Here is a 24,724-nt window from a genome sequence, read left to right as displayed (position 1 = left end):
TTAGGTTATTTACTCATTAGTTTTTATTGACCAATGACCCGTGTTTAAAATTAAAAACTCAGGCTAATAGACAACAGAACTGAACTCCAAATTATAAAAAGTAATAACAACTTTGAATTCTGTCAAACAAAATACTGAGTCAAACCATATTTCTGACAATTTTAATAATACACTTTGTCTACTTGTGAATCATTCTAAATATATTACTTTATAGATAGAAATGAATCGTATTCGAGTGTCAATAAAATTTATCAACTACAATATGTACATTAACAAGTTTTATACTATTATTGTTATCACCTGAAATAGGTGAACATTATTTTGTAACGAACATCATTTGTCAACATTACAATAATGGGATGCACACGTGTTTTAAGGGATTTGTGGGAAGTTAAACGGACTCTGATTGTTATTGTGGTGCCTTTACTATTACTGCCTTTACCGCTACTCGTCGACTCCTCGGTAAGTCTTTCGAAAAGCTAGTCCCGATTCTAACATCTTTTTAAGTCATGCTCAGTGTTAATCATATTTCATTTTACTAAACCTATTAATCAGTGATGTTCTATTTGGTATTTGGTTTTGTTGCTAACACAGCAACCAAGATAAAAAGTTTTTCTTTGAGTCCTTCAATTTAAGATTTATATTCGCAGGTTAGTTGTAAATCTTTACGTCACCATTTTATTAGTCTATTTCTTATGTAATAACTATTGGTTCACTTATTAACGATTTTAAATATAAACTCTTTTGTGTATTCTTCTCTTATACTTGAATTTTTGCACAAATTTTGTTTTAATTGAACTATTTTTGAAGTTGCTATATGAAATCAATGTAGACGTTCAGTGGCTAATGTTAGAGTGCAATATTCGATTACGTCCGTTGAGCATGTGTACAATGATATCAAAACGTCTTTGGTTTATAGAAAAAAGCAAGGTATAGCGAAAATCTATCATTCAATAAATGATCCCACAATGAGAGCACCATATCGCTTACAAATAGAAGTTTTTTGGATTCGAGGGTTGGGAACAGCTATTCCTTACGGATGCAATTACAAAATTGATTGTGTATGTATTTATTAGTCCAAGATGTAGTGATATCAACAAATTATAATTGTTCAACACCTCTGTTCGACACAATAGGAGTCACGGTCATCGAACATATACACCACCTGCAGTTTACCCTGTGTCTATAGCGTTTGTTATCCTCTGTTCATATACCTAAGGATTTTCTAATCCCAGGAATAGATTACCTTAGCCGTATTTGGCACAACTTTTAGAAATTTTGGGTCCTCAATGCTCTTCAACTTTGTACTTGTTGGCTTTATAACTATTTTGATCTGAGTGTCACTGATGAGTCTTATGTAGACGAAACGCGCGTCTGGCGTATTAAATTATAATCCTGGTATCTTTGATAACTATTTGAGAATTCACTATATTCTAAGTCAACTCTTTTCCATGCCTTTATCAAAGATCAATTCGCTATTTCAAGAGGTACGTAAAACTTTTATTATTGATACACATTCTGTTAAGAACAGATTGGTTCCAATCATTATGGACATTGCTAACCATTGGCTTTTCAAACCAGTTACAACTACTCCTAAAGATGACGTATTTTTTTCATGTAGAGTTTGCTAATAAGGATTTTGATGCTCTCAGTATAAGCATTATTTCCCAGCAACAATCTGTGCAGAAAACCTGATTACATTAAAGATAAAACCACACCTGTCATTTCATTTACTTACACTAAACCTATTGCTTCAAAATTGTCAACCACAAGAGAAATTAAACACCCTCACTCTCAGAGATGTAAAATTAAAAGCTCTCGATTGCTCTTGTGTATTGTTTTCATACAAATATAATCACGCTGGTCATGTTATAACTGGAGACCTTGGCATCGTAAACAATGTACAAATTAAATAGTTGCTAGCCAAAAGCCCACACTATCGAATTCCCTAGCCCATTAATTGGATTAAGAACTTCAGGTTACTCATGGATGCACGCCAGATTAACCAATGTACAATGAGCTTATGGGTTTCGGATCCTTTCCAGCATCCCGATATTGTCGATGATTTATCCTCTCTTCACGAGAAACATGTTATTTATAAAGCAGACAAAGCTTCAAACAGTTATGTGGAATGTCTCACTGAATAACTTGGAATTCACAGCAAACCTTGGAATCGAACATATACCCCATCATCACTTACGAAGAAAAAAGTAAATTAATAAAAATACCGAACTCCAAGGAAAATTCAAAACGGAAAGTCTTTTATCAATTGGCATAATCTTAAGTTCAAATACATCAAACGAATGGAAAACATCTGTCATATTCCAGACTTAGTACAGGCATTTCCTTATGTAAAAAATAGTGGATCAAACCTGGATTTATAGCTAGCTAAACCTCTCACTTGTATGACAGTCGCATGGAATTCCATTATATTGATAACAATGTGTGAACAAAAGAAACAGACATAATAGGTAAAAATGTCAAAAATTAGGGTGCAGCCTTCAACATTGTGTTATAATCGAAATCACAAGAAAAACAAATAACTATTTCAACAAAGAAAAACAAAATGGCATATAGACACACTATAGACAAATATGACCATAGCACAATAACACAATGGCGGGATGTATAAATACCGAGCCACGTCAAAAGTATATTACCAAAAATGGACTAAACAGTAAAGGTTAAAAATATTCAAAGACAAATAAAAAGAACACTATAACACGTAATTAAGATGATAAACAACGTCAATACATAGAATCTATACTTCAAGACCATCATGTATTATTTGTGAAGTTGAAACGGAATATTTATCAACAAGGTTTTGGTATCTTCCGGTGGACTTTTTTAGAATAAGGACGAGATGTTCTTTGACAAACCTTGGTTCATCAACTTTCTGCTCAGACACTGGTGACGTTTTATAAAGTATTAGTAGCAGCTGCAAGCTCTTGAATACCGAATGAGTTGGAAAATGTGTATCCCACATGCAGGTGAAGTTGGTATATTGCTGATAAGTGGGGGAAATTTATAATTTCAAAGTACAAATCGTCTCGTTCGATTCTGGTACTGAGATGACCGCTCATGTCAAATTCGAGATATAAATCTAAAAATAATATTACATATCAGTCCTTTTCTCCTTTAGAATAAACAATAAAAATTAACGATGAAATCTCCCATCTTTATACTCGAAACCTAAACTTCACAAAAATCCTCATAAAGAATGATATATAGCAGGGTCGTCAAGATGCAAAACTTAAAATATTTCTAAAGTTCTTTTCACCATTCTTTCTACAGTAAAATATGGCCTTCAGATATATTTTACTGAGATGATTCAACCAGCGGTGTCAATCAAATGTGTATTCAAAAACATTCTAAAGATCTACTCCAAAATCTTCAATCCCAATCTTTACAATTTTTCTGTAGAAATCCTCGTTTTAGGTAATAAAAAATCTTACTTTGTGAAGAACAACACTGATTCCAACAACCAATGCATCGACTAATGCTGGACTTTTTGGTCGACAACATATTTGTTGAGTTTGGTGGATTAATATTTCAGGACCATGGTTACTTATTGTGATCTACTATTCATTAACTTTTTTTGTACTCAAATGAAGCAGAATTTATAAAACAAACTTCTCAAAGACAAAAAGAAAAAGTATCTTGCAAAGATCTCAAATTTTACTTTCAGATATATTGATGATGTTCTGTCACTCAATAACCCGCCCCACATTTCAATGAGTGCTTACATCTCATATATCCTAATGAACTTGAGATTAAGGATACTACAAACAGTAGATGGCCTGCTACATATCTTGATATTTCCTCGATATTCATGCAGATTGACGACTTCAAGCTAGAAATGATTTTAACTTTTCAATTGTCACCTTCCCATTTTTCCACAGTAACATACCATCTGCTCAATCGTATGGCGTTTACATATCTCAGTTAATGAAGTACACTCGTGTATGTTCACACTGTACGAACTTCATTAACAGGGGTGTTCTCCTAACACACAAACTGCTCCGACAAAGTTATAAGGATGAACGACTGAAATCGACGTTACATAAGTTTTACGCTCAGCATTACTAAACGATCTGTCGGTGTCTTAACTCACTATTTTTCCGCTATCATAGATCTTTGGTTGCCAGTATGGTCGTCTCATCTGTGATTTTGCCGATTGTGTCCTGTTCCCCATTGTGACATTTTGACTGGTTGTGAATTCGCATGATGAATGATGCATGCATAGTAGGGTACACTTATCCTGTCCATGCACCGGGTCACGCTTTTTGGATTTCATACGATTTTCTCATTTTTTTCCTTGATTTGTATCTTTCTAATCGATTTACGAGATTTGCATATCGGTAATCTATTGTCGCCTTAATTTTGGTATGCAGCTATATATAATAGTTTTACAGTATATAAAATTTGATAATCCTTTACTTCAAAACATAAATGCAAGGACGATAATATCTATGCAATAAGACAACTTTTTCTGCTGTCCTTTTCTTCGAAAACCAAATCCAATATTTAAATCGCGATTCAATATAGAAATTAATAATATTCAAGGAAGTTAAGTTTAGTTTCATTTTTATATATTTCAATCTGTTTTCACATCTAATTTGCATTGTGTAAATTATCTTTTTTCACGTGTAACACCTCAATATGCCTGAGGTAGTTGTAAATAAAGTTGTTTTTTCTTATCTTGATTTTATTATGGTTGTAATTTCGTATGTTTTAACTGCATCGCTTGTCTCTACCTATTCATGTACAAGGTAGATGTTTGCACTTTCTCAGTACATTGGACTAGTTTAACCTCTTTATATGTTCAAATACTTTTAATTCAGTTTAGAACTTGCTGTTGACGTCATAACATACATATTATCTGCTAATTTGAATTACAACTTATCTAGATTTAGGTGATTTAGTACATGTAATACGGATTGTGTTGAATATCGTTTATTGACCTCTGGGTGCCTGCTTTTGTATTGTATATCTATGGTGAAAGGTCGCTATATCTTAACACATTAATTTTCTAAGTAAAAAATAATACAACATTTGTGATGTCGGTCGGTACAATTTAAAACTGACTTTACGGGTTTATGGGTTTTCATCCGATCATTGTTAAAGACCGAATGGTTACCTATAGTTGCTTACATACACGCCAGTTGGACTCGATAGCTGTCTTTATGGCAGTCAAACCACTTCTCTTTATTTTTACATAATAATGTTTTTAATAGAAGATCAGATTAGTTCCTTAGACGTGACTTACGCCCAGGAATTTTCATAAATTATCATTGAACTTCCTTAAATTCTTTACGAAACCCCATATTTTAAAAACGGAAATAACCTATATCATAAAAATTAAGTACAGTATACAGATATACCACAGCTCTCTAATATAAAGTGGCTATATTACAAATTCATTAGATAATATATACAAAAACAACGGCAGACATTATCTATTAACCAAGCTCTGTTCTTTACCTATAAATAAATTTAATAAAATTTTAGAGGATTGCAACACAATTTCATATTGCAGTCCTAAGTATGAAATCGTTCAAATTATAATGGCATATTGTTATTCTAAACTGTTTCCCAAAATTGATCGCCCTGAAGATCATAAAAAACATTTTATTAAAATAAAGTATGTCAATAAAGGTTTTGATTTTCTAAATATTGCCGGTATTTTTAACGACCATTCTGTTAAAGAACAAATTCCTGGATATTTTGATAATACTGAACTCCCTCTTATTTGTTATATTTACAAGAAATCTACCCGAAAATTTGTGTTTAATTATAGCCAAGTCTGTAAAGATGTAAATATCAGTGAAAATACACCTACGTCAAGTAATTGTAGTAATTCCGAATACACTTATGGCCCCATTTCCCATTTTACTCTTAACAACAACCATAAAAATCCTATTTCTCGTATCAAACATAAACTAAAAGAACTAGCCGAGGAATTTGTTTTTGTCCCGACTGATAAAGCTGCTAATAATATCATTATAGTTTAACGTAAATTTTACATTGAGGTTCTGCAAAAGGAAATCACGAATTCACCAACATTCCAACTGACTTCATTTTCAGAAAACGATATCTGTAACAAACATAAACTATTAACTACTTCTTTACAAGCAGAACCAACTACAATGAAAGTCCCAAATATGTACTGGCTTCCGAAGCTACACAAATCACCTTACAAATATAGATTTATTTCGTCTTCAAGTCATTGTTCCACTACTAAATTGTCTATTCTACTTACTAGGACACTTGGTACAATCAAAAACCTGATAATAAATTGTTCAAATAAGGCCTATGAAAATAGTGGAATTAACTACTTTTGGAGTGTCAAAAACTCGTTGGAAGTACTTGATAAATTGCATGCATATATTGGTGATTTGGAATCTGTTCAAAGTTTTGATTTTTCTACCCTATATACCACTTTGCCTCATATTCTTATTAAGAAAAATGTCACACACCTAATTAAATGGGCATTTAAAAAGTCGGAATGCGAATACATATGTTCAAACTCATTTTTTAGTAGCAACAAACAAAAGAACTATGTCAATTGGACATGCTTTGATACCATATCTGCCCTTGAATTTTTACTTGATAACATTTTTGTTCGCTTTGGAGATTCCGTATATCGTCAAGTTATCGGAATTCCAATGGGGACTAACTGTGCACCACTTATTGCGGACCTGTTTTTGTATTGTTATGAGTTACAATTTATGACTAAAATCAGCAAAGACCCATCGAAACAATATCTGATACAAAAATTTAACAATACTTTTAGATATTTGGATGATATATTGGCTCTCAATAATGACAACTTCAGTATGTATACTAAAGAAATTTATCCTGTTGAACTTATTTTAAATAAAGCTAATACTAACAATGACTACTGTCCTTTCCTCAATCTTGATATCTATATCAAGAACGGGAAGCTTAATACAAAAATTTATGATAAAAGAGATGATTTTTCATTTCGTATCGTTAATTATCCATTTTAGATGGTGACGTTCCCTTGTCACCATCTTATGGTGTTTATATATCTCAACTTGTACGATTCGCTCATGTATGTAACAACGTATTAGATTTTAGCGAGAGAAATTTATGTATTACTGAAAAATTATTACACCAGGGTTTTTCGATATCATAAACTAGTCAAAACATTTACTAAATTTTATCATCGGTATAAGGACATCATTCGTAAATATAACTCAACATGCAGACATCTTATACGTTCGGGTATTTCACATCCAATCTTTTATGGTAATATTCTTTACAAAGCACAAACATGTCAGTATTCACCCCAAAAGCTAACAAAACCCTTAAACAGACTTATTAAGAAGGGATATAGTTACGATACTGTTGTCAGGTCATTAAAGATTGCATATTTTGGCTTTAATATTGATTCACTTATAGGGTCTTTGCATCGGAATTAAACATATTTATTCTAAAACCAGTTGTTGGCATGACACGGTTTATGTTCTCATATATTTTATGACGGTATAATACTAAACCCCTAACAGGAGGGATTGTGCCTGATATTCATATGATGAAGACATAATCTTTTAATCAGTTTAATTGAGGTCTGGAGCTGGCATGTCAGTAACTGCTAGTAGTCTGTTGTTATTTGTGTATTATTGTCTTTTTGTTTATTGTCTTTTGTTTCCTATTCTGACATCGGACTCTGACGTCTCTTAAATTGAGTTTTACTGTGCGTACTGTTGTGCGTTTGTTTTTTCTACATTGGCTAGAGGTATAGGGGGATGGTTGAGATCTCAAAAAACATGTTTAACCCCGCAGCATTTTTGCGCCTGTCCCAAGTCAGGAGCCTCCGGCCTTTGTTAGTCTTGAATCATTTTTAATTTTAGTTTCTTGTGTATAATTTGGAGTTTAGTATGACTTCCATTATCACTGAACTAGTATACATATTTGTTTAGGGGCCAGCTGAAAGACGCCTCCGGGTGCGGGAGTTTCTCGCTGCATTGAAGACCCATTGGTGGCCTTCGGCTGTTGTCTGCTCTATGGTCGGGTTGTTGTCTCTTTGACACATTCCCCATTTCCATTCTCAATTTTATGTATATGTGAAAGAATTAAGGAATTATTACACACTTATTAGCTTGAATATTTACAAGAATAACAATTTTGATTGGTTTTACCATTTCTCTCTCTCTCTCTCAATCAATATCACGGATGTATAATGGCTCAAAATAAACAAAACAAGTTTTCCATATTCACTAAATATGTTCAGATAAAATAATTTAAGCGCACAATTATTTTCTTCGATTTCAGGAGGCCAAATGTGCATATGGTCTTGCCGTGATGGCAATTTTTTGGATAACAGAAACTCTCCCATTGGCTGTGACATCTTTGTTACCTGTAATAGTGTTCCCTCTCTTTGGGGTTATGAAAGCAGGGGATGTAGCATCAAACTATATAAAGGTAACTGTGTTGCATGTTGAATATGTTAACTGATATATTACTTTATAAAATCTATTATGAATAATTAAAAATAGTAGTTACTGTTAGTTTTAATGTTGGTATGAATTAACGACTACATTGATAATTTAATGGAGAACAACGGTTTGATTTTGTCAGTTTTTTTTATATGGACTTCCCCTTTTTGAATTTGCCTTGGAGTTCAGAATGTGTGTTAGACTTTTTATTTATCTGTTCAAGGATTCCTCAATATTTGGAATTGGTGGCTTGACTCTTGCTGTTGCTGTAGAAAAATGGAATCTTCACAAGAGAATAGCTCTGAGAGTTCTACTCATGTTTGGTTCAAAACCTAAATGGTGAGTTTAAACAAGAAGCAACAACAAAAACTCGATAAGTTTAACTTTAGTTGATAAAAGGAACAACACATTTATCACATCATGAATATTTCTCTATAATTAGAGTCTTTTAAACAAAACTTAACATTTAAAAAAATATGCTATCTTTTTAAACTTTTTTATCAATAAATGGTGACGTCAATGAGACAGCAACCAATGAACAAAAAAAAAAGACTATGTATACTCTAAATAAATCTGGAACATATGGATGATAAAAATGGTATTCGACATTAAAACTTTAGAATCCACTCGTTTGTTAATGTCTCTTTGGTGATGCTCAAGGCCAAAATATTTTAAAATCCAAAACTTATTTATAAAATGAAGACCTGATCTTTTTGGGCTATACAATCTTTTTTGCCTATCACTTTCAAGACGCATGAAGTTTATAAAGTGTTGTTTTCATTTATTTTTTAATAATATAAAAGATTGATAAAATCAATCCGTTTGTTCTTCTGGCAGGTTAATGTTTGGTTTTATGTTACCTACTTGGTTTTTGTCTATGTGGGTCAGTAATACGGCTACCACGGCCATGATGATACCAATTGTAGGTGCTGTAATGGAACAGTTAAAAGAAGTTAATGAAGTTGATGAAGTCTATGGTAAAATATTTTTGAAAGATTTTGAATGTCTAGATATTTGCAATATGAAAATAAAATGACATAAAATGATGCTTTTGTTTGTGTTGAAAAAGAACAAATTTAAACTGTTCAAATATCAACATTGAAAAGTATGAAATTCATTTTTGTATCATCCTTGAAGTTAAAAGCAAACTAGAATGTATTCAAAACCTTTAAATACCTTTTAAAACTACAAAATATTTTCATAATGGTTTATCCTTGATCTTTTTCGCCTTTGAGCTTTTCTTGTTTATCAGCTACCAAAAACATCTTGAACTTAAAGCTAAATGCATGTATATGTATATTTTAACATAACCTGATAACTTGACAGCAGTCATACATTCTTACCGTATACACAGTCAGGAAAAGGGGGCATCAATGTCATTAAATCAGGGCATGCATTTGTAACTTGGTAGATAGATAAAACATTCATTGTACTCTAAGATAATATTCTTATGTGTACACGAATACTTACATTGGTCAGGTATATGTATCTTTAAAATTGTGTTATTTTCTTTTATCCTAATTGGTTAATAATTTCTTAACTTATTGTACTCTAAGATAATATTCTCAGGTGTACAAGAATACTTACAATGTTAAGATATATGCTGAGGATATATGTATATTACAACTGTGTTATTTTTATCCTAATCTTAACTTATCAACGACCAATTAAGAAATTTATTCTATAAGTTATTTGATCTGATGACATTCTCAGGGACAACAGCATCATCATTGGTATACATATCTATCTATAAATCGGATATCTTTTATTCATTCCATCAAACTCTGACCTAGATGACATTTAGTCTTCAATTTTGTTTGTATATATATACACACGCTTAAAACACATGTCTTATGTCTATCTCTAGATTCGCCTTGCGTGACAAGGTAACACTACGACTATTGAAGTTATATTTTATTATATAGCAGATGTGGTCGAGTGGTCTAGAGCGATGGACATGAATCTAAGCTATTGGTGCTGTAGTATATCAAAGGTGTGAGTTCAAATCCGGTTGAGGGACAAAAATTTGTCAGCATAAAAATCTAATCTGACCCTTTTGGGTTTATTTTTCAGACTTATATATATATAACGTCTAGATATTAGTCAATTATCTTTCTTACGAAGGCACTGGATCGTTACAAGTAACGATACCTGTACACAATAAATATATTATATAAACGCCTAAAAAGTGTACAAAACAACACCAATATTAAAAAAAGGAAACACTAAATGTAAGTATCTATAGATATTTCGGATAACAGATATCTTAATTAAAGATTGCTATAGTTATATCTAATTAAAGATTGTTATAGTTAAATCAGAATAAATTAATATGATTCATTTTACATCATATCATACTGATGATGGATATCTGTTATTCGAAATATTTGTAGATACTTACATTTAATGTTTCCTTTTTTTCAAATATTGGTGTTGTTTTGTACACTTTTTAGGCATTTATATATATATATATATAAACTGCTTGAATACTGTAAAATATATTATTTATGATACAGAGATAGATACAGACACTCCAATGTCATTATAAAACTTGAGCAGCTTAGGTAAATTGTGTGTTAATTATCAAGAACCTTTTAGGGGTTTTTTTGGTAACGTAAATTCGTGGGCATTTATACCGTTTTTGTCTATCTAACTATTGGAACTGAGCATTCCTGATGAATGTTTACTCAGAAATACGTTTCATTGACTTTACCTCATAACTATCTGGTATATGCCATTGTATGTAGACTGCTTATCTCCGAGGATATGATCTACCCTAACACTGTTGAGGGTGCTTCAGCATTGGCATTTATAATAACTTGCATTCTTCAGGAACAATTTGTTGAAAAGTTTTCGTAAAATCAAAGACTTTAAACATCTCATCAACGTTGTATTTGGTTGTGTAACACTCCCTATTCATACATCTACATTTGGCGCTATATACTCCTGATGAAGGTAAATCCAGAAAAGTTCATTAAACACAGCAAATTCGTTATGTTTGATTATGATCTCCAATACCTCATATGTTATAACCAACAATTCATCGATGATTTCGTATTGCAGAAAAGGGCATCGATAATTCTGGATTTGTTAAATCAAGTAATGTGGAAGAGCAACCAAATGAGAATGGCGTTAAAGACTATCACATCACATACACTGAAAACGGAGAAGTAGGCGTGAATGAAGTACAAATTGAAGTAAAAGAAAAACAGTAGGTATAAATTTTATTCAGGTATTAAACATATGCATCAAATTTTGAAGCCATCGAATTCGATTCTTATTACAGACATTTGAATTTTTACATTTTCAAGTACCAAAACACCCCTAGCTTAGTCTTGGATCAATATGAAACGATATATCATACGATCAAAACTACATTTCATTAGCATGTCAATATCTACGGAAAGTAGAAATTAAAAAGATCTGATAGCTAAGAAACTGGTTCACGTCATAATATAGTTGATATAAAAATTGGGATATTGTGTAATAATTCATGACACAAAATCCATATACGCACTTTACAAATCACAAAGCAAATGAACAGTTCTTTAACTGATGTTATTCATCTCAAAGTCACAGCGTGGCATTCCACGCGAAGCACACTTTCACACCTCAATTTAAGACCAAGACGCCTCTAGCAACAGTTCGAACGGAAGTCTTTGCTATATGTCAATAACGCTGCAGCTGTGTGTTAAAGAACAATTATGTGGTAATATCAGCAAAATACAGACTATAACTGGCGAGCTCTAACAAATTGTGTCATACTTTACCCGACAATCTCATTAAAAATAGAAACAATACACACATTTATACATACGAGTGGCACAAAATGATAACTTACAAGGAAAAAAGAAAATTCAGGTTGACTATATCAATTTCGATTAACAAACAAATCGAAAAAGAACAAATGAAATAATACACACAAGAGACGTTATTTCTGGAATAAAAACGCAATAGCTGTACAAATATATATATAAAATAAAAAACGTATTAAAATTATTTATTTATAGAACAAAACGTTACGAGTAATTTATACAGGACTCAAAAAGTATCTCACAGAAAAACTAATAATACAAAAGTATATATTGTTTAAAAGTAATCCTCTTCGCGTGGCCAATATTGTCTGTGACCCTAGCTTCTGTTTTGTTTGTGCTTATAACCACATGTATGATTGCATAATTGATGTTGCTTGTATAAATTTTACAAAAGAAAACCATCCATGCCAAGTATATTGACTGCTGTATTTAAGACATATTTTCGTTGTGAATATTCACTGTTGCTAAAAAAACAAATTTTTGTGTTTCTTTTTCTTTATTTTTTTCTCTCTTGTTCTTTCTCTAAAATATAAGTCAATCTTTCTTGAAAGATACTATGAAATCAATTGATATAATCGAGTTATGTATATTTCAAAATAGAGCTGACTAAAAATACTTACCAGTTCTATTTATTATACTACTAATGTTTTACGAGGCCGGTATTTTATAAATCCAAATAACAAATGTTTAAATGTTTATGAAAGATGATGCAACTTATGAAAAAAGTATGAGCGCATACCTCAAGCAATGGGAATTTTTTTAATGATCCACGCAAATGACAAGAGACACACTCTGTCAATGAAATGGGAAAAGGAATATTGCGTATTAATTCATGACACAAAAAGTCTGCTCTTCATCTCCAAGTGATAGTGAGCAGCAAAAGCTCACATCTCCTTGCAATGCTTATAAACGTGGCTGGATTCTTTGCTAGATAACGATACACCTAGATGCATTGTTTTTTTACAATTTATCATGTCTTGAACTTGTTCATACCATCTGATCTGTCGTAAGGCGGTTACATACGTTACGCTCGTACACGATCACATTATATGGACTTCATTAAAATGAGTGTGCTAACTAAACTAGCGACATGTTTTCGCGGTCTTGGATCTTTAGATACAGTATAGTCGTCTGATCTGTTAATTTAACGATTGTGTCCTATTCCCCGATTGTCACATTTTTATTGAGTTTGAGTCGCATGGCGGGTGATGCATGCATAGCAGGAGACACGTGCTCTGTTGACGCAGTACTAGTTAGGTCTCGCGCCTTTTGCAGTTCATGCTATTCCCTCAGTTTTTGTTTGTTACCTTGATGTGTCTCTTCATTATTGATTTACGAGATTTGAACATCGGTTTACTATTGTCGCCTTAATTTAACTTTACAAATTATAAATCTTTTGATTTCTTATGTTTTTTTTAATATTTTGTTGTAAATTTGAAAATAAATCTGCGTTGTAGAAATAAAGAGCAAGTACATCACAATTATTCAGAATCTAATGAGTATAAAAATATGTGTAAGGCAATGACATTATGTGTTGCCTATTCTGCTAATATTGGTGGAACCGGAACCTTGTCTGGAACAGGACCAAACATAATTATGCAAGGACAAGCAGATCTGTGAGTTGAACTATGTATATTGACAGTTTGCAGTTTACACTGTATCCATCGATATTTTTATAGTTCTTAAACAAGTACATACTTAATGGTGTCAATAGAATGAATCCAAAATCAAAATACAATCCTCGAACGAGACACAAGGTCAACGAAACGCATGTACAGGCAAACAGAAAAGTTATAAGAACAGCGAACAATCCCAACGAACATTAAAAACCGGTATTGACATCGAGTGTCCCATCATGGAATCTCATTATGTTTCGATGCGACCATGCAATTCATATAACCAACATTTAGGTAAGATAAAAATTTAACAAAATGCTTTGACCAGAAAAATAAAGTTTTCTTAAACGTGCAAAAAGGAGAGCGTAATTTTTAGTTGTGACTTGTTCTTTCACACATAGACGTATACATTGTGATAGAAATATCTTAATTGGTTTACTTTTTTCTAGAGTATTCCAGCGAGTTGGCATAGAATCTTCAGGGATTAACTTTGTTAGTTGGATGATATTTGCCCTTCCTGGATCTATTATATGTTTAGCATTGTTATGGATATGGTTACAGATATGGTTTCTAGGAATAAGGTAAGAACAATATTATCGTAATGCACTGAATAAGGTAAGAACAATATTATTATAACGCACTAAAGAATTCAAAATATGATTAGAGAATTTAAATAGATCTAAATATAAAAATAAGAAGATGTGGTATAATTGCCAACGAGACAACTCTCCACAAGAGACCAAATAACACAGAAATCAACAAATGTAGGTCACCGTACGGCCTTCAACAATGAGCATACCCATACATGTTTTAAAAAATATTTCATATCACTTGTATCACAAAGATATGAATTGTTTATTTTTCAATTCTTAGTGTATTTTAGATTGTACATGCTGGTTTTTGTTTGAGTGCAAGCATAGGTTCCCCAGTGTTTTCATTGTATAGGGCTTACCTCACTGTTGGCTTCAAAGTTCAGCATGGTAGATGCAGAAAGTCGTTTCATAAGAAATTATATTGACATTTTACTCCTCATCTACATGATTGTAGCTTTGTAAACACACATTTTCCAAAACCTCCTGTTAAAAAAACATATATTAGTAACATTACCTATTAAGTCTTTGATTAAAAAGGAATAAGAATTATCACTAAATGTTATTGAATACACTTTGAATTGATATATTTGATGAACTTCTCGTTATTATAAGAAATGTGAACATCTATAAGACTAGAAGCTGCATACAATCTGGTAGTATGGCATAAGTAAGTTAGAAGTTTGAATATTAAATAATTGACCCTTGATACAATCAATTAAAGGTCAAGGAAGTAGCACGATAGCATAGTAAAATAGATGAGTATTTAGCATATGAACAAAAACATTTAAAACATTTCTCAGCAGTCTTACCTCTCTTTCTATTTTCATTAATGATTTTCACTAAAAGTAGCAAAGATATCATTTCTGTCAAATAATATTATACCACAGATTTTTTTATATCATGCGTGATTTTTTTTTAATAAAAACATTTTAATACAGTCGACTTAGAACCATCATCAAGAGAACGAATATCATTCAGTTTCATGAACTTTTGTACATTATTCTTTCAGGGAGTTATTTTGCTCAACCAAAAAAGAAGATCAAAGAGCTACTAAAATAATTAGAGATGCCTTCGAAAAGTTAGGACCTATGTCGTGAGTATAACTATACATAATATTTAAACTAAAAGTATTTAGTGTATATAAATAAAAATTTTAATGTTGAATATTCAAGATACAAAAGTTGTAGATAATCACTAGCTTGATTTTGAAAACAATGCTTCACCTTTGGTAATTAAAAGGTAATGTCTGACTTAAAACGAGCCAGTTTGCAGTGAGATAAATTATATAATTGAACAATTATACATTATGTTTCAGCTTTGCAGAAATAGTTGTATTAGTCCATTTCGTTTTACTGATTTTATTATGGTTTAGCAGAAAGCCTCCGTATGTTGATGGCTGGGGGTCATGGTTCAAGACGGGGTAATCTTTATTTAAATACTTTAAACAATATACAGCTCACTACACTAAACAGAATTAAAACATGTCTGTCGACTTTCCAAATGCATGTAGTGATATTTATTCAACCAGTTGTTAACTAAAGTAAAGGGATGTGAAATCTTAAACAATACAAACAGATAAAGACACAATATTTGAACAGTATACAGAGTAAAATATGATTTATTTTTCGTGTCCATCCAATCGACCTAAAACACACAACCATTTAAAATTGGAGGCAAAGATGTAGCGACAAATATGATCACTTGTGTCGTCTTGTGTCGTCGTCGTCCGCAAAGTCTACGTCACACCTGGTTAATCTGCATCTCCTTGAAAACGGTTGAACGGAATTCGACCAAAATTGCACATATTCCTGTACAGGACATAAAGTTGTGCTCTAGCAGTTTGAATTTGAAGCGGCATACGTCTTCCTGGTAATACTCGCATATTTTATAATTAAACAGACACAGTGTCATAAATTATATGAACATAGACAGTTTTGAATTTGTATTACTTCTTTTAATCACACATTAAATGATGCTTTTTTATATAACACTTCAAGTAGGTAAACAGAACAGAGGGACACTATCAACATAGTTTATTATCGTTACATTCAAATCTGTATGTATGAATGATTAAATACGATGGTTTACCTCCCTTTTCTCTAAGATTAAACGGATGTAAATTAGATCTATATTTATCTCTTACTTCTTTATTCTCATCTTTATTTCATTAATTCAAAGTACGTTTGTCATAGATACAAATGCTGTAATGATACATTCATGTTTAACATGTGTTTGTAGATATTTAACAGATTCTGCGTCCGCCATACTAATTGTGACATCAATGTTTGTATTCCCATCAGTTCGCCCTGCTGTTTTGTGTTTTAGAAAAACGAAAGGTAATTTAAATAAGAGTTCGATGAATAAACAGGTTTTGTCAATGTTTCTTAACTTGTCATTCTTCAAAATGCAATATATGTGACGTATAGATCATTTATCAAAATATATACCATACGGTAGTTTCAGCGATGAACATTTCTTTTCAGTCAGGTTCAAAAATATATTTTTTCCTTAAACCGTGTAGTCTTCACGTCGCCCAGGTAGAGATGACGAAATAAGACTTAAGCTTACTTAAAGAATGAACGCTATTCAAATGTTGGAGATCTCGGACTAACCACTAGGTGTATATAGTTGGTTAGCTTGAACAATAGCGTGATAGTCTAATTGATATTTACATCACATCTCCATTTATTTAGATCTATAAATGAATGATAGGAAATACAATACATCGGTTTGTAATGTTTGATATCATGAGTCGGACAATAAGGAAGCAGTTTACTAGACATTTTATATCAACACACTTGACTTCTGTTGATGCGATTTGCAGAGCTACCGAACAAGGATCTATGTTTGTAGTACCATAAATCAATCAATTCATCAGGACAATTTTATCGTTTAACGTACCGATATTATAAATAAGTCAAGGAGTGAAAAGTGTTTACCCTTTCCAAAACACAGTGGATCTTCTTATATATTCTGCAAAGGGGTCCGATATTTCAACTGTAACTCAATATACGATGCAACACTAGGTAATGGAGAAGAACTCATACGTACTCTTTAAATGATTGAAAAAGTAAAGTAACAAAAATACCAGAAAACTCCAAGGAATATCCAAAACGGAAAGTCCCTTATCAAGTGGCAAAATCAAAAGCTCAAACACATCAAACAAATGGAAAACAACTGTCATATTCCTAACTTGGTACAGAAAATGGAATGTTGAGCCATTCAACACTTTGTATTATCCATTTTTTTATCATGAGTAACTCACCAAACACAGACAAAAAGCAAAAATGAGGTTAAACGTTTTCCTATAAATAAAGAGAATTTGACGAACTTCTTTTTACCATATTTTGACAATGTTTCTTATCATGTCTTTTTTGTTCACGCATCGTTGTAAATATAATGGAATTTGATGCGACTGTCATACAAGTGAGAGGTTTAGCGCTATAAAACCAGGTTCAATCCGCCATTTTCTACATTTGAAAATGCCTGTACCAAGTCAGTAATATGACAGTTGTTGTCCATTCTTTTGATGTGTTTTATCAGTTGATTTTGCCATTTGATTAGGGACTTTCCGTTTTGAATTTTCCTCGGAGTTCAGTATTTTTGTGATTTTACTTTTTATCGATTGGAAAGTATTATTTTTAACTCTTTTGCTCCGCGCTGCTTTGAGTATATTAAGTCTCTGATAACACTATAGAAGAGCATATGAATTATTCAGTCAATAAAGAAATTTACTAGGAGAAAAGAACATTGTTCATAGAAGGTGTTATAATCAGTGCACACATTTCAGCTATCATGATACGGATACACTATGTGTATTCATTTTTTGCTTATTTTACAATACAATGTTTCATACTATACCATCTTTGCATTTATTCTGAACACTTTGAAAAAGAGTTATATCAAATGTAATATTGTTTACCATTAATGATATCGTTTTTGTTCCTGAAATGATTAAGGATTTCCAAAAGATGACAGACCACATATACCGGTGCCGCCTATATTGGACTGGCCTACTGTTGAGAAGAAGTTTCCATGGGGTGTTCTGTTATTGATAGGAGGAGGATTCGCTCTGGCAGATGCCTGTGAGGTAGGTAGGAAATACAAAAGTAATACACATATAAAAAATCTTAAATATGACTTTTTCAGTATTAGTATTGATCAACATTGATTTATGATAGTGGTTAGATTTCTAATTTAAAAAATATATATATTATTAATCTTTCAATTTTATATTTTCTCAGAAATCTGGTTTATCTTCATGGATCGGGTCACATTTAGAAGCCTTTAAGGAATTAGACACGTGGGTTATGGTCCTTCTCTTTACAGCATTAGTAGCTGTATGTACAGAAGTTACTAGTAATACAGCTACTATAACGCTTTTATTACCTATTCTTGGAGATCTGGTAAGTTTTGGTCTATTTCGTTTTGCATTTGGAGCTATTCAGATATGAAATCTTTGAATTTTATGTACATTCTTTTGTTACAACTTAAACCTTTCAATTATTCCGATGATCAGGTTATCGTTATAGATCAATAAGTTAAGTTAGAGGCAACAGAAATATACCGATGTTAAAAATTTGCAAATTAATTTTTTATATTCAAGTCAAGATATTAAAAAAAAACAGAAACTCCAAACGGACCAAAACCGCGTGCGTCTCCTGATATGCATGCACTACCCATCGTACTTAGCCAAACATAGTCAAAATGTCCCAATAGATATTTCCAATAAAATTACATACGTACATTACTCGACGTACGGACCTAATGGGACCGGTTATTGTCAACCTAAGAATTTTGTTAAATACGTCACTCAAGTTTAAACAAAGTATTCCAACACTATAAAACCATAAACTTCAAACTTCGTTAATATCATATAATATTTAATAAATACAAAATGAGATAAATCGTGTATTTTTTGTCGTGATTCTCATGATTCCTGCCCAAATTTTCATTGTCATAAGATCACTTATATACACGTATCCCTTATCTATCATAGGATTGATTTGAGTTATAATTCATTGTCTTTTTTGTGACATTTTTTCACTATACTTTGCAGATGATAGTTCCATGAATGCGTGCATTTATAGAAACGTCAGAAAAGGTTCTTATAGAAGAAAGAATGTGTTCAGCTAAACCATTCACAAAACCCGTATTTAAAGATGTAGACCTTGTACTTCTTCAAGTTTTATAGTGTCATAGCTCGCCGTCAAATTAGACGACCCTCTCTTTTTTAAAAATAACTAAAACTAAATAACAATGCATAAACAAATAATTCACAATGAAGAAGAAACTTTTATAAATCTTATTAGATGTCCCTTCCAAGCATTTAATTAAATTAATAGAAGAAATTCTCTATATAGATTGTATTTTAGAAGGTGTGCTCGATTAGGGATTGTAGCGAGTGGTTTTGTTTAATAGGAATGACAGTTGAAAATGCTATATGAGTCAAAATACAAACGACTTTTCTAGGCAATATCTTTTATATGCACAAGTTATGTTATCCTTTTTTGTGATATACAATTGATAGGCATCATTGAATTGGCTTAGACAACATATATCCTTGAAGTGCTTTTGTCATAAGTAAGAGACATACAAAAACAAAAAGATACTAAAATTTTAATGTACAATGCAGTCACGATGGCGAGCGAAATTGAATGTTTGCTTTATCGTTGTTGTTTGTTTTTGTACTGCAAATTAGACAAGTTCTTATTGAGTTACCCTCTTTAAATAAAGAGTTTATAAGTATCATTAGTGCAGAAGATCAGAATTTTGTGCAACGTCAAAATATGGACAGAATGCACAAGTAGGACCATAAGTGTTCATTACATATGTGGTTTGAATATAAAGTATACGTAACTTGCAAGCAAATAATACCTGATGATTTATGTGGGTAGGTAATGAACATTGAAAATACACAAACATGTATATTTAAAACCTGGGACTATTCCCAGTTTGAAACATATGAAACAAGAAAGTGTTTAAGTTATTGAACAATCAAGTCCGTATATATTAGTTATACTGCACAGCTTAGGTGAGTCTACCTGACCCAGAAGACGTCAAGAGTCAATTCAAAGGAACATTTCGGCGATTCTTTGTCTTCAAACAAACACAAATTGATATGCGAAGGGCATTTTGAGTCCATGGCTTCTGGGAAAATTCTCCGGAGTAAAGATAAGAGAAAATACGTCTTTACGCAGTAAAACGTGGTTATTTTTAGAGTATCAACTTTTCTGATTTGCCAGCTATTCCTTTAAGTTCATGTTATTTAGGGAATTCGATTTTAAGTTTTTTTTAATTATTTTTGTTAAATATATTTACAATTTGTAGAATTATACAGAATCAGGACGATTAAGAGTTTGATATTTTGTGTTGACATCTCAAACATAGAGTATTCAACATAGACTAGGTAGACTCCTTTATATGTCCTTTGGTTACTGTTAATTTCCGTTGGGTTGCTTTCTCATTGACTTACACCCCACATCTCCTTTTATTCTGTTTAGTTCCGTTTGATGTACTTCAAAATCGGTCCGTGGCAAATCACCACTACACGGCTTATTGTTTATAGATTTAAGCGTTTTTCCTTCTTTAAATTATATTATCAGAAGAAAATTAATTGAAGAGAGATGTGCCAAAATAAATTTTTTAATTTTATAAATTCTACGGAAAGATGCTATCTGATAAATACATAAATGATCTGAATTTCTGCCTAAGACAACATTTTCTTGATATGATCATGAATTATTAGAGTACGCTAAAGAAATAAGTCGGGTACACCTTTAACAGTCGGGTGTGTTTAAAATTTCGTGTTTAAAATTATAACTTATAAAAACAAATGAAATGAGAATAGTATATCGCTTCAGATTTCATTATTTTTATTATTTCAGACTTAAATTCGATTAAGAAGTTTTAAAACATTCACGCCTTGAAAGGAACTTATATGTTGGTCAAGTGAAATGACCAAGTAATGATCGGTGCATTTGATTACGAGCAACTGGATTAATTTTTACATTAAAATGCTATTGTCAATAAAATAATCCACATTTTAACAACAAAATATGTAAAGATTTAAAATATCAGATCAAAATAATTCTAAAATAAAATCTATTCCAACAAAATATGTGTATTTAACAAGCAAGCATTACTTAGAGTCTATGCTCCCCTCCGTCATGCTTCAATGAATTATGCCGATATACGTTCAGACAGGTTGGTTATGTCGAGTTATGTCATTTTATTGGAAATCTCTTATAGGGAATAGGACAAACTTGTTTAATTTGGATATCGGAAGACTTTTCTTGTATTTTTAGATCTAATACAAGGATAATATGTATCTCGTAAATTGAGATAAACGCATTTCGTACTGTTCAACCAATTCGTGGCGGTGGCCGTAAAACGTGTGTAGAATCGATTTTTGTCGTTCGTTCTTATAACCCTACTGGAGAAGCACATCCTGTAAATGAATTCAATATAATATAAACATAGACGTGCATAACTTATTTGCTATATAAAAACGTCACACAATGGGACAGAGGGTATGTTACAATTGTCAAATGGAAGTTGTCAATTGGAACATTGAAATCGTCATAATGCCAAAAACGCTAGTTTGGTGTCGTCCATTTGTGTAACTTTAAAGAAAGATATGTACAGACCTTCTTGTTTCGAAAGTAACCTTAATGTAAAGTTTATTGAATTAAGTTTATCTTATTCAGGGAAAAAAGGGAAATATAGTTCGATTTGAAAAAAAGTGTTCGATATACAATCTGTACATGAAAAACATGCATATGATAACAATAAGAATCTTTTTAAAACATTTAACTCATTCCTTCTTTCAGAGTTTTTCGATTTCTTCTCAATTGGTATACATTTTGGCATTTCAATATTTCAGTATTCTTTAAGATGTTCCTCTAAATCATTTCTGAGCCGGAGGTAGATGTCTAGGAAATATTTGAATAAATTGAAGGCAATTAAATAGAATAATTTTGTTATCTTTATTGTAAATGTACACAACGCAGTATTCTGCCAAAACGATGCATTAAAAACAAAAGACAAATCAAAATATGTCTTGATTATTATTTTCTCTCTTTCCCGCTACAGGCAGTCCGTTTACAACTGAATCCATTGTATTTAATGTTTCCATGTGCCATTGCTACGTCTTTTGCATTCATGCTTCCTGTTGCAACACCACCAAATGCTATAGTATTTGCGACTGGGTATATTACCGTCAAAGATATGGTAAGTTTTTATAACTGCAACAATACTATTTTACTGTGAAAAAAGTCTTAAAGACCGACATAAATGACAAAAGAATTGTTTAAAAAACACTCTATGTGTTACTCCTAAAGAGTTGGAAGTGATATGAATGGACTTGCATACTAATAAAAGGTATAAACCTAAAATACACAAAATTCTTGATATTAATTAAAGGAACTCTTTTTATCATTTGAAGAACAACATTGAAAAAAGAAACATGACAAACGGTGTCATGGGATTATGGTTAGAATATGTAACGTTGAATCAATATACAAAATCCAACTGCTCTGTGGTACATGAATCACTACTAAAATGGAAGTCTGTCCAACAAAACTCAAAACAACAATGCCATACGTATTCCGTAATCAGCGAAAAATACATATGACACAGTATGTGCAAAGATCGATCTTTAAGTCGGTTGCAATATTTATTGTTTGTTTGTATGTGGTTAATTATATTATAACAGGTAAAACACGATGAAAATAACGTGAATAGAATGGTGTAGGGAATCGTGGTATTACATGATTAGTTTCGGTATATTTTAGAAAACTTTGAATAGTTCGAAAAACTATTGATTTTCTACCCCCAGGAATATATTACCTTTTTGTACTTGGCAAAACCTTCCGGAAATTCGGGTACTCAGTACGCTTCAACTTCGTACTTGATTTGGCCTTTTAAATTTTATTATTCGAGTGTCACTGATGAGTCTTTTGTAGACGAAACGCGCTTCTGACGTACAAAATTATAAGCCTGGTCTCTTTGATGAGTTTTTGTTTACATCGTGATGAACACTGATATAATGACAATATAAATTTACCATAATAATCAAACGATATACATTGTAAAGCAAAATAAACCGAATGTTAACAAAGTAATCACTATGATGCATACAACATTTAAACAACATTAATATTCTCAGGTTCCAGGTATGCCATATGTGAAACTATCTCCTCCTTAGCTCACAGTAATATGCTTCTTCTATATCGAGTAAATATAGACTAGTTTAAACAACCCTTTTTCGTGTTAAAATCAAATCTTTTCTCACTTAGCTTCAGTTGATTAGTTGTATTTCTATTTAAACATTTACTATGTAAAGTTTTATATAACAGAAATAAATATTCACATCAAGGTTTTCATGTATCTCTTTATTTTCATATTAAAAAACTTGTATTATCCTTTATTTCAAATGTTAAAGTTTTGATCTTAACCTATTGTTTAAAAAATAACTCTGGACCGGTTCGTTTCTGGGTCAAACGATGTAAATCAGTCAGGTACAGCAGTGATGGTTGAAAATGAGCATACAGCAACAATCACATCTGCTGATATGGACATTCTGAAATAAATAGCAATGACTAAAATTTCTTATCTACTCTACGAATAACTGGCAAAAAGAGCCCCTGAAATAACTAACAGCAAGGTGGGCATTTACAGGAACATAAGACTGAGGGGATAAGAAACCTAAGATTGCGAGGATACTGAACCTTCAGCACATAGGTGGTACAACAGATATATAGTGGTCATGCAGGATGAGTAATTGCGGGAAAGGGGGTGCCAGAACCCTTCGCCCCTTTAAAGTTAAAAGATTGTTCCCTTAATAAGACTATATATGGCTGTTTTTTTTTTTAATTTTCCCCCAATAAGGCTATGATTCTTGCTTTAAATATACAATATTATGATACTGTTTGTGTTTGTAGGCATCAGCTGGATTCATGGTGAACATACTATGTATCTTGGTATTGAATGTAGCAGTAAATACATGGGGAATGGCATATTTTAACCTTAACGTTGTTCCTCCTGAATTTATAAATGGACACAACGCTACTATGAATATGACGACTGTTAGTTCCTAGTCAAAACGCGATCTGATTTTTCGAACTGTTTAAATAATATTGAATATTCTTCGGTTTATTGTTAATGCATTATATTTATTTGCATCACTTTATGATTTTGATAAAAATTATTGTTTATAAATTAAGGAAATTTTA

General features: G+C 31.9%; 1 protein-coding gene across 1 annotated transcript; it reads left to right on the top strand.

The window, feature by feature from the left end:
- Positions 1-351: 351 nt before the first annotated feature.
- On the top strand, positions 352-24,724 carry LOC127706657 (Na(+)/citrate cotransporter-like). Its single transcript, XM_052211312.1, has 13 exons — positions 352-462; positions 8,302-8,451; positions 8,689-8,804; positions 9,303-9,442; positions 11,529-11,676; positions 13,738-13,896; positions 14,346-14,477; positions 15,805-15,909; positions 16,728-16,825; positions 18,449-18,579; positions 18,734-18,895; positions 22,584-22,721; positions 24,434-24,724. Exons 1-13 carry the CDS (start codon positions 355-357, stop codon positions 24,587-24,589), a joined length of 1,743 nt encoding a protein of 580 aa, XP_052067272.1. The 5' UTR covers positions 352-354; the 3' UTR covers positions 24,590-24,724.

The sequence above is a fragment of the Mytilus californianus genome, unplaced genomic scaffold (assembly GCF_021869535.1).
Source record: "Mytilus californianus isolate M0D057914Y unplaced genomic scaffold, xbMytCali1.0.p SCAF_6, whole genome shotgun sequence".
In the NCBI taxonomy this organism is placed as follows: domain Eukaryota; kingdom Metazoa; phylum Mollusca; class Bivalvia; order Mytilida; family Mytilidae; genus Mytilus; species Mytilus californianus.
The sequence above is the reverse complement of the archived record's forward strand: the minus strand, read 5'-3'. Positions and strand labels throughout refer to the sequence as shown.